The sequence below is a fragment of the Mytilus edulis genome, chromosome 1, assembly GCF_963676685.1.
Source record: "Mytilus edulis chromosome 1, xbMytEdul2.2, whole genome shotgun sequence".
Classification (NCBI taxonomy): Eukaryota; Metazoa; Mollusca; class Bivalvia; order Mytilida; family Mytilidae; genus Mytilus; species Mytilus edulis.
In genome coordinates this window covers 112,614,531-112,627,042 of record NC_092344.1, presented here as the reverse complement: position 1 = coordinate 112,627,042, position 12,512 = coordinate 112,614,531, and the positions used below count along the sequence as shown (strand labels likewise).

Here is a 12,512-nt window from a genome sequence, read left to right as displayed (position 1 = left end):
GATGTTTCTCTCGGTTTTGTTTTCGCTTAATCGATTTAAAGTTATTGAACAATTATATACTACTGTTGCCTTTATTATATAAAAAAAAGACATGGCAATAATGCATTGTGTTTTACTATAAACACCTGTCGAGTTTTGTCTCTTGAACTCTTCATTCCAAGGTTATTAGTAAATGTATCCATAAACAATACTCAACTATTTGTTTATTTGTAATGTTTTATTTGACCTTCAAAACTCTTTTGATGCGAGCGCCACTGATGATTCTAAAGTAGTAAGGAATAGCGTGTCTGCGTACCAAATTACTAGTCTGGTATTTTAAACAAATTATTTCATTAATCAAATATTCAGTCGATAAAAAATATGATCGAGTTTAAAGAATTTGTATATGTCAAATGAGTGGAGAACATTTTCAAGCACACATGAAATCGAAATATACCATCTTTTTGCAAGTATGTATAAATTGGTACAATCTATCATGAAAAGAACATTTATAAAATACAAGTAATAGATTTACCTAACCACTCTGGTCCTTGTGCCAATTCAGAAACATGATCAAAACTGAAGAGAAATAGGTTGTTGGTAAAGTTGGATAACATATTGGCCAGTTTAATCATTGGTGCAACAAATACAAAATCACTTTCCATCTAAAAGAACGACAAAATTGAAATAAAATAAAGCAATTGCATACAAATTATCTCTAATAAATTTGATCAATATAAAAGTTTGACTTAATGTAGACACAATGATAAACCTGACGGAGTAAGATACATCTGAAAGAAATACACTTCATTTGGATTCGAGCGTCACTGATGAGTCTTTTGTAGACGAAACGCACGTCTGGCGTATATACTAAATTTAGTCCTGGTATCTATGATGAGTTTATTCATACAGTTATTTTTCTCTACTTTCGGATCTTGTCCGATTTTATTATAAAGTCAAATGTATCTGCTCAAAGATCACATACAATCATTCCGGTTTGTAGTTAGAGTTGGGTTTGTATAACACATACATTTATATTTTTTATTAAATGTAATGCCGACTTTTTTTTTCAATCCCTTATTGTGTCGCCAGATTTAATTCTCCATTAGATATCTTTTTAGACTTCAAATTAAAAAAAGTCCAAGTGTTTAAGATACGACTAAATTTGTTCTGTAAATTTGTTAATTGAGCTTTTCACTGGATAGTCTACGTACTTCAGCTATTGCTATATATGACGTGTGTTGGTATTTTGTACATCCGACATCCAAAATTCGTGTATTTATTTTTATGTGTCTGTTATGGTTTCGGTTGAATAGTGTGTTATGTCTGATCTGAGTCCAAATATTTAAAAAAAATTGCTATTCCATAACATCATTGTCATGAAAATCTTGGGACGAGTATTTTTTGAATAATTGTATACAGTTCGCGATTGCAAGTTAGTTACATGAGGGCGTCACTGTTTTTTGATATCTTGTGGTGTTTGTCGTTGATGAAAGAGGGGCGACAGTCAAACTCATAAATCGAAAATAAACTGACAACGCCATGGTTAAAAATGAAAAAGACAAACAGACGAACAATAGTACACATGACACAACATAGAAAACTAAAGAATAAGCAAAACGAACCCCACCAAAAACTAGGGGTGATCTCAGGTGCTTCGGAAGGGTAAGCAGATCCTGCTCCACATGTGGCACCCACCATGTTGCTCATGTTATAACACATCCGGTAAAGAGTCTACTTCGGTAGATAAAATATATCCCATGCTGTTCTGCAGTTTGAACGTTATGACTACTATTCTATTATTTGTTTGTGCGTTTCTCTGCTATGAAAGTTCCTGCGTGTGTACATGCTGTATTTCTATCGCGTAGTGTTGTCATTTTAGCGATATCTTTTGACATTGTCATAAAGCGGTATATTCGGCTATCGATTAAACCACGCTAAACCCACAATGTCTTCCTAATAAGTCCTGAACCAAGTCAGGAATATGAAAGTTGTTATCTGATAGTTCGTTTCTATGTATGTTAGCGGTTTTCTGAATTCACTTCAGTTTTCCTGTTCTTTGTCTGTTTTCCTCTTTCAAAATTTCAACACTTTCTGCACTGCCCAAAATTCTACATACGCAGTTAACTAAAGTACTTTCTTTATAATATTCACATTTTTAAAATTAATTGAATATGAATGATGACCGTTTATATTTTTATAAATCTACGGCCACTGGTCCTTTGAGGTCTTTTATCATGCAGTGAATACACAATTAAAATTAATTTTCACCTGTATGTAAAATCATTTCATATATTTCTACACATGATTCATCCCTCAGTTTGGGAAAGTATGTTCAAAAGATACTTTTAAAAAAGAAGATGTGTATGATTGCTAATGAGACAACTGTCCACAAGAGACTCTGTTTTTTCCAATCACATATTTCAGATACATTGACTTAAGTAAGGTTCACAGAAGAGCAACCAATATTCTGTAATAAAAAAAATATTACCCTGTAACCTGAAACAACAAGAATGCAATATTATGCCTTTTTAAGAATTTGAATGCCCTGGTGCACTCGAAATTGTAATTGTTTATGAAGTAATTGGATTTATTTAGCAGAGTTAAATCTGTATCGGGCTGCATAAAAATATGTATATACCTCAATATACCGTTTCACTGTTTTGTATTCTTCTTTAATATCATGCTCCCATTGTCCATACTCGTGAAGTATTATATCTAAAAAATATACACATTATCGTTAGTCATTATCAATTATATGGACCAACAAACATAGATATCAAACCAATTTTACTACTTTTTTTACCCAATAATTGTTCATATTCACCCATATCGGTATTGTTTTGCTTATTTTCAGTTTTGCTTTAATGTATTTTATTTGCTAGTTAATAAAATGTTAGTTCGATTTTTGAAAGGAAATGGGGAATGTGTCAAAGCGACAACATCCTGACTATAAAGCAGACAACAGCTCTTATGTCAGTATATAAGGTTTTGTTCGACTTTTTATGTTTACATTTATGTTATTTACAACAATTATTTAGAACTACGTTGTACATAACCTTCATACAATCAAACTTACCATGTTAAGATTATATTGGCATACGTATATTATTATCACTAAAGTTAAGATTACATTTTGAATCTGTTTTAAAAGTGCTGGTTCTCCTCTTTACTTTAGAAATACAAAGATATTTACAGGGATAAATACGAAAATACAGATGAGATTTGTCAAACTGTAGTGACAATATTTGTTTCAACGGTCGATGTTTATCGGTATTGTTCTACAGGAATAAATACATAAAGGTATGCTATGCCATTTGCTTATGGAAATGCCTAACATGGAATAATTCAATAGCAACATTCATATATTACTGTGATGTTTGTTGAATCTTATATATCTTAAAAAAGTGCAAAAGGTTATCACATCAAATTGAGATGGTAAACAAAAATAAACATTGTTTTATTTTGTAAAGTTTGCAAATTATTAACAAACCGAGGAATTTCCTCTATATGGTATTCCAATAACGATCAAACAACATGCATTACTTAATCTTGATGACAATTCTAAAATTATATATTTCATTTTCTATTAACAATTAGAATGAATAATGAATGCAATTATGTTTCAAAAATACCTGTTGCGAGGTAAACAAATATCAATAGCCGTAAGGAGAGGGACATTTGTTTACATCGAAATCGGCATTTTTGGCAAATATCCCTTGTAAGCATGATATAATTGTTGTTTAAGGGGATACCTTTCACTATGACTAAAATAGATTTTGCCCGTTTAATTTGCATAAAGTTTTGAAAAAGTATTTACTTTGACTTGTTTACAAAAAATATATAAAAATCTAGAAATTTGAACCACACAATTTACAGGTATACTTTGGTTGGATATATAGCAATTTGACAAACACAAATGATCGCTGAAAAGCTTGGTTGCCCCTAACTTACAGTATGTGATTAAGTTGCTGAGCTGATTTTTTAAGAGTTAGCCCCCTTAGTTGTTCTGTACCCACCTTAATTCCATCGAATGTTCTTAGTATTCATCTTGACCTCAGAAATGTTATTGTAATCATGTATCATATGCAGTTTCTGCTTGACTATATATTTTTTTGTATATATACTTCATTGACCGCGGCCGTATACTCATCTCGAATGAACAGTCACTGACCGTATATCTTCTCATTTTTTAAGTCGAAAATGCGTTTCCGTTGAGTTTTATTTATGACGTCATTTAAAATACAGGTTTGCGTAATTCACGTCATTCATTCCAAATTCAATAATGATGGTTTTTATCCGTAATATTTGATTTAGAATAGTGTAGGAGTTGCAGAATATAAAAAATAACCATGAATTTGTCCTATTAGAATAGAAATAATGCACTGGGTTGTTTGTAGACATTGTATTCTCCATATACAATGGTATTTGCTAGATAAACTAGAAAATACACCGGCACATTAAATTGCCGAATGACAAATACACTTGTAGAGAAAATCAAATCTCAATAAATGTACATAGAACTTGGAAAAAAATACCATGTCTCTCATCGAATCGAAATACAGCATTGTTACGTAAAGTTGAATTGCATCCATAAAAAGCCCGTATCCAAATTTTGCATTGCTAACACCAAATTGTTACTGCTGTTGATGGTTTGTCGCTACAGGAAAGTACCAGTGTTTTTATTGTATACTTGCATGACATGCCCTCAAACGATTTAGATGTTTGAATTAAAATTGCTGTCTATCGTATATACAGCGTTTTCAGAAACAGGAATACTTTGGTTGGATATATAACAATAGTATGCGAATAATCATTACATTTTACTTTTTACTACCGCAGGTTGGATACCGGTGTTGGATACTATGATTCCTCGAATGTCAAAATATTTTTTGCCAAATTGTTAAGTATTGGCTAGTTTTTATAAATACATTCTGTGTGTTTTTAGTTCATTAAATAATGTTATTTTAATGAAACCAATGTTTTTTTATTCTGTGTTGAGCTCATATGGTCCTTAAAATACGATTTTAACAGCACAAATGACCAACAAAACAAGATCTACAAATTATTGTGTCGACTCGTCAGTTGACTCCCTATTGAAGTAATTATCCCCCTTTAATGAAGACTTTTGTTATATCCAACATTTTCAGTTTTACTATGATTTCAGAGTTGTCAAAGTTTAAACTTACTTTGAAGTTTTATCATTATATGAATATATATGACGTTTAGAAGAGATAGCTGAGTAAATTAATTAACAGAAATCCAGGGCATTGTTTTGAGTGGTACCAAATATTAGTTATTAAAGCTTGTTCTACCTTTCACACCGCATACATCTTTAAACATAGGAATAAAAAGTTCTTTCATAAGAGTCCTAAAAGTAATGTCCTCTTCAATTTGCTGTAGACCATCATATATTTCTTTTGTCATTGGGATATCTTTCAAGTCATTCTCGATGAAAATCTCCTGTACTGTTGATAGATGATCCCAAACTGTAATAAGAAGGATAAATACCTGAAATTCCACAGATTGTTGGGAACTGGTGTGGGCTCAAATCTTTTAAAACATCATGAAATATACGTTCTTCAAATGTGTTTACTTTGTAATGATGCAGTAGTGCCTCAGCTGTAAGACAAAAATTACAGCTAATGTACAAACAGATCAATATACAAAATTGGCTATAAATTACACAAGTGTATACATAAAAAAGAAGATGTGGTATGATTGCCAATGAGACAACTGTCCACAAGGGACCAAAATGACACAGAAATTAACAACTATAGGTCACCTTACGGCCTTCAGCAATGAGCAAAGCCCATACCGCATAGTCAGCTATTAAAGGCCCCGAAATGACATTTTAAAACAATTCAAACGAGAAACCAACGGCCTTATTTATATAAAAATAATAAACGAAAAACAAATCTGTAACACATAAATAAACGACAACCACTGAATTACAGGCACGTTTGTATGTGCTTTTTTGATATTTTTCTTTTTCCTTAATTATTTCGTTCTTAAGAACCACGAACGGCAATATGTCTCACAAATCCAACAAAGCAAAAAATGAAATGATTAAATTATTAAGCAAAGGTTAAGAAACAGGATATAAAATCTGTCCATCATTGTAGGTTGTACCAATAAAGGGAATAAGTTTGTGACTGTGTTTTTTACAACACAAAGATATTGACAAAACCCAACCTGATATGTTCCGCATACGTTAAGGATTTTGTAATATGCTGTGAAAATAATTCTATCGTATTTGTAATAATTTATAATAACATTTTAAAACATTAAATTTAAGTATGTGAAGTGTAAATTGCGTAATTCTATATCAACAATGTATAATTGACGGATGCACGTCATTATTTTCTCTTTGTGAGCCTCTGACATTCTTCAGTGTTAAGTATAGCTACAGTTATATGTCAACACGTTCGTATACAAATATCATAAACTGGTCAACACATTTGAATGGATCTGTTTACCCTTCCGGAGCACATTGGATCACCCACAGTTTGAGATGGGGTTCGTGTTGCTTAGTTTTAAATTTTCTATGTTGTGTCTTGTGTACTATTGTTTTTCTGTTTGTCTTTTTCGTTTTTAGCCATGACGTTGTCAATTCATTTTCTTATCTATGAGTTTGAATGTCCCTGCCTCTCTTTGTGGTTTTGAAAGTAATCAAAATCAAATCAAAACAAGATACAAAATCAATTTTAAAATTGAAGAGCGAATAAAGCTAAGTAAGACAAAACAAATGCAAATCTAAAGGAACAACATATAGGGAACAACATACTGTTAGTGAAGACTGACGTATACTCGTACCATACATGTAGTTTATGTCTGAATACTCAAGGAAATACACGTTAGTCAAGATACTGTCAACATTGACGACTATATCGTCTATAAGATACAAAAAAAGAAGATGTAGTATGATTGTTAATGAGACGACTCTAAACAAGAGACCAAATGACACAGAAATTAACAACTATTGGTCACCGTACGGTCTTCAACAATGAGTAAAGCCGATACCGCATAGTCAGCTATAAAAGGCCCCGAAATGACAAATTTAAAACAATTCAAACGAGAAAACTAACGGCCTAATTTTTATTAGAGTAATGCATTCATTACCGTGTTCTGATCCTTCGTCTCTGGTAAACGACAAAAGATATGATTCCCCATTCAATTGTCCTCTATTGAAACTTTGCAACGGCCTTTCTACTAGAAAATGTTTGTCAACAACAGCTGGAAACGAAATAAAACTGGCTGGATTGTGCTGAAAAAAATATACAGTCTCAGTAAAACCTAGATTTTTTTCTAAATAAAACTGGACGATGTTAATATAATTTAGCATTTGATAAAGTATACACTAGGTTTAATATTTCATATATCACTGATCAATATATTTGTCAAATCCATGGTCATATACTACTTTGAGTAGTAATTTGTCAGCTAAAATCAAGCTAAATGAAAGGAAATGAGGTGACATAGTTGTCATTAGATTTATTCATTAATGGCATTAGAAGGTTACAGTTCGTTAAGTAACACTTGTTTAAGGGAAGTTTATGTCATTACATTGTCTGTAGCAGCCATAAAGTATACGTGAACCTACTACTACGTACAATATGAAGAAAGCAATAGTTTCCAAGGTTATTCACACTTACAGTTGTAGTACTAGTGAAGGTCAGTGCAAACCAATTGTCATCTTTTTATCTTAATTTTGAACTTAACTGAATAAAATTACATTAAAAACTGCAATTTGATCTGACCAGGTCTTAAATGTTCTTATTCGCCTGTTAAAAACAAAAATATGCTGACTTATTTGAAAGACCATTGAACCGTTCTGGACTGACATAAACTCTTTCAAGCAAATCTTCACACTGATCTGAAGCTACAACAGTACAATATCGAAAAAAAATTAAACTCTTCAAGGGGCATCAACTGTAAAATTCATGTTCGCCTATTTGACTGATTTTCACTATACTAACACGTATATTCAGAATACTAAATTTGTAAAATAAACAATTAACAATGCATGAATTCGATAAAATGTATTACAGTTGCATGTGTAATTTTGTCTAAACACTATCTTATTAACCATCGAGGTGATCTCCGAAGACTACCGAAGGTCATTTAACCCGATATATACCATGTGCAATTCAATTTTCTTACTCTGTTTAATTTCATATTCAAGGTTAAAAAAGGGATGTTTATCATCATTTTTACATACATTAGAATGATTTTTTTGTAGATAGCATAAGTCAACTAAATGGTTCATCCTAGTTTCAATTTCAATTTTGACATTCTTTTCCTTTAATTTTTTTTTCATAAATTCATGCGTAATCCATGTCCAGCTAAGAGTTGAATTGAAGGTCAAATGAATGCAGATTAAATGAGGTCAAAATTTTCACTGGCAAGGTAAACAAATCAGCAGCGATGATTCTCAGCTAATTTTGAGCAATTGAACGAGAATGGCTCCAAAAGCGATTTTTTTTAATTTCACTATTTGCCTTGTATAAATGTTTTCAACAGTTCCTTAAAAAAAATAAAACGATGCGTTCTCCTGCAGCGTGCGATTATGTACAATTAGTATTTCTAGACCAATCTTCACAAAATTGTAAAATCATTTGAAAGATAGTTCAGATAAGAAAACACACTAAACTGAATTGTTAATTTGTAATGTTTTATTATACTAATAATTGTGTCTCAATGTCTATTTTCTTAAATTGCAAACCTTTGCTTTTATTTCTTTCATGGTTCTTTGGTCCAACCGCTTTAAATATTCTTTATGTTTATTATTGCCTCGGCTTATCAAGTCAAATGTATCTATATTGTAGCCTTCCTTCCAGTCTTTTCCTGCAGTAGCCCAAAATGCCAACGGTGAACCACTTTGAATAACTGCATACTTAAAAAGACCTTAAAGAAAACAATGATCGAATATGACAGAGCATTTGCTGACTATTGAAATTTAAACAAAATGATAGTTGTTTCATTATTTTATGTCTTGCTTCTATCTGATATGTATGTCTATGCAGTTTAAGTTCTCAGTATCAATAATTCAAATCTATTTTTTGAAACTTGATAAAAGTTTATCAACAAAACCGTATACAAAAAAACAAAAAAAACAAAATTGCAACAATATGTGTCTGCTTTTCCAAAACTTCTACCAACTTAACGATGTCAAAGTTTTTTGCTGACATTCACTAGTTTCGTCCATTCGACAAAAGATCCCAAAACAAATGGACTCAAAAACTGCATCTTCTTAAATTCATCTGATTCTATCATTATGTCGATATTTTAAAAAATTCTTTGTCCTGATGAAGAATGAAGAATAAAGCTTTTTTTACTTTAAAGGAGTTAGTCTTGTTATATTAAAAAAATATCATAAAAGGAAAGATTTGAAATAATCATTGACCAATAGAGGTGTATCCTGTCTCAAAGTTACATAATGTCTAAACATTCCTATTATAATCGATTTACCTTTCGCTAATGGAGAGATCATATGAAAGCCTACATCTGCTGCACCAGCGCTATGACCATCAATCGTAACTTTCGAGGCATCACCATCGAAATTATGGATATTTTTTCGTATCCATTTCATCACCATTATCTGGTCAAGAAATCCGTAATTTCCTTCCAAATTCTCATTTTTTGCTCCAAAGAATCCTTAAATAAAGTACTTATCAGTTCAAATGAGTTGATGACGCTATTCAAAATAAGTTGAAGAAAGTTTCTAAGCTCTGTTATGTTAAATTGATATAATAAAATATATTTATGTTCTTTTTATCTCAAGTTTAGTTTTTCATTAAGGCTGTTGTTTTCTTCACATTAACATCATCAATTGAAATTTATCGTTGAATAATTGCTTTGATATCTTATTATTCTCACATGAAAAATTATACTTCAATTTTTACGTATAAGTTGTTTTATGTAATTGAACTAATTAAACGTATTACTGTAATTAATGGCATTTTAACAAGTCAAATGAAATTATATAAAAGAAAAATATATTACCTAAAGCACCAAGTCTATAGTTGAAAGTAATCACTATCATTTTGCTGTATCCTGCTAAAATGTCTCCGTCAAACATGGCACCCATGCCCACTTCATTTGAACCTCCATGTATGAATAACAATACTGGGTATTTTGATTTTCCAGATTTCTGTAATGTTATTAAATGCTCATTATCTGAAAGGTATAGTTGTAAAGAGTGTGTCTCTACGTCTTTGAGACGTCAATCCAACATCACAGTTATACATTGTATCAAGTTACCAACAAGTTGTTGGTATACCATTTAACAAGATCTTAAAAAGTGTGAATCAGGTAAATCAAACACATTTTTAAGGAAAATCTCAAAAAAGAAATGATATTTGAAATTAGAAAAAAATTCAAAATTAGAAAAAATCAAGATATCTTATTATTATAAAGTATCAACATTGTGAATGAAAATTTTAATAACTTGAATCGAAAATCACAGTTAACGCCATCCGACCTTAAAGTACATGCACACGTATTTATGTTCTTTGAATTTCCATAGTGTTTGTAGTCTAAATCTAAAGTTATCAAAAAAGAAGATGTGGCATAATTGCCAATGATACAATATGATATACAAAAACAAACGACAATCCCCGAACTAAAGTTTCCTAAGTGGCATATACAGAATGTGGCGGTGTAAGACTAATTTGAAGGCGCAAATCCTCTCTAAATATAAATTTATGGACATAACTATAGTAAAACCGAAACAAAACTAAAAATTGAAGGGAACACTTAATAATTGGTAAATGAATTGCAGTTTTTAACAGTCATTATGATATGAACATTACCTGATAAGTTTGAATATATTTCTAAAAAAGTGTTTATACTAACATGATTAATTTACATCACAAAAACAAAAACACCGAAGGAAATTCAAAACGAAAAGTCCCCTAATCAAATGGCAAAACCATAAGCTCAAACACATCAAACAAACGGATTAATTATCATTCAGATATTCCCCGTTTTAATTTCAGAATGTTGAAACATTTAGCATGCATGGAGTAAATCCAGAACTGTCTTTTTTTTCTGACTATTTAGCGTGTGGTTGGTTTGAACAGTTAAATAAAAACTAGATTCAGTCTGAACATCGACTGAACAGATCTTAATTCATTGCAGGCTATAGCTTAATAATTGTGTGAATAGTTTTGAATTTACTGCAGTGTTGAAGTTTGGAAAAAAAGCTGGAAGACTGGAATAACTTTTAATCATTTAATTAGTCATACAGTAAGTTAAGACCTGCTTATTCTGTATTATTTTAAAATAAGTTAAATAGTTCATTTACGGATAGAAAGATAGACTGGAATATTAGGAATATGCATGAATTTTTTTTTCACAAAGTGGCCAGTTAAACATTAAAAAAAAAGATTCAGAACAAAATCAAGGTCGTCTGCATCTTTCCATGGTTATATCATGATGTATAATAAGTATGATTGCAACTTTATGAATTGATCAATTTATATATGAACAATACGTATAGTTTCTCTTTGCAATTCAATAGCATACCTTTGGTTCGTATGGTTTGTATAAATTAAGATATAAACAATTTTCATCCTCTCTATTAAAGCCTGGGACATAACGATGAATATATGAAAAAGTATCATTGGTAATATTTCCCGTTCTCTGCAGACAAGCTGGTGGAAGTTTCAATGTATCTAATATATGTGTCCATGGTTTAGGCTCTATCGGTCTCTGGAAAAAATAATTAAGTTGTTAATAATGTGTGTCAAGTGCATAGCCGACCATCTAAATGATTAACATTGATGAAGGTAAAAGGACTATCATATTGTACCCCAATATATATAAAACAAAAAGCTTAAAAGACAACTATAAATCTGTGATATTAAAAAAAGGAACAAATTGGATTAATTGATTACTTTAATTTTATTGGTAGTTACAGTTGATAATCATAAATGGGAATTTCGAAGTAGAAAACATACATATCCAGTTCACACTTGTAAACTGTCGGTTAAATCCAGAAAACGGATAAGTCAACTGAATTCACAAGAGGCGAATTATCATGCTGATAAATATGGGGGTGAAGAACATAATTCTAGAACTGATCTATGTAATATAGTATATAAAAAGATCAAAGTAAAAAACCAAAAGGGGGATATGTATTCTTCCCTTTATTAATGAGCTAGCAGGTTGGTTATAAAAACATAATAAATAAAGGGAATACAAGTTTATTTTGAAAAAAAATAATGTTTGCAAAGGTAAAATAACAATAATGTTGCTATATGATAGATACCATTAACATATAGAAATCATTGTTTTTTTTTTATCAAATCATAAATAATTATTGAACATACATGTATATATATACAAATGTCATAAACTTGAAAACAAATATCTAAAACGAATGTATTTAAAATTTCATTATCTGGTACAAAAGAGAGGCAAACGATATCAAAGGGATATTTATTCAAACTCATAAGTCGAAAAACAAACTGACAATGGCATAGCAAACAAATGGAAAAAAAAAACCAAAAAGACAAATAACAGTACAT

At 30.8% G+C, this 12,512-nt stretch overlaps 1 protein-coding gene across 2 annotated transcripts in view; it reads right to left on the bottom strand.

The window, feature by feature from the left end:
• The window catches only part of LOC139500077 (fatty acyl-CoA hydrolase precursor, medium chain-like), a 35,930-nt gene that overhangs the window by 3,295 nt on the left and 20,123 nt on the right, over positions 1-12,512 (bottom strand). The window contains exons 2-9 of one of the 2 annotated variants that reach the window (XM_071288824.1): positions 11,509-11,694; positions 9,985-10,132; positions 9,451-9,636; positions 8,705-8,886; positions 7,102-7,246; positions 5,491-5,601; positions 2,621-2,697; positions 515-644 (exon numbers count right to left, since the gene is read on the bottom strand). In XM_071288824.1, coding sequence (XP_071144925.1) covers positions 515-644; positions 2,621-2,697; positions 5,491-5,601; positions 7,102-7,246; positions 8,705-8,886; positions 9,451-9,636; positions 9,985-10,132; positions 11,509-11,694 — 1,165 coding nt within the window. Of the gene's footprint in view, positions 1-514; positions 645-2,620; positions 2,698-5,294; positions 5,469-5,490; positions 5,602-7,101; positions 7,247-8,704; positions 8,887-9,450; positions 9,637-9,984; positions 10,133-11,508; positions 11,695-12,512 lie in introns of both variants that reach the window. The other variant, XM_071288816.1, reaches the window with a different exon arrangement.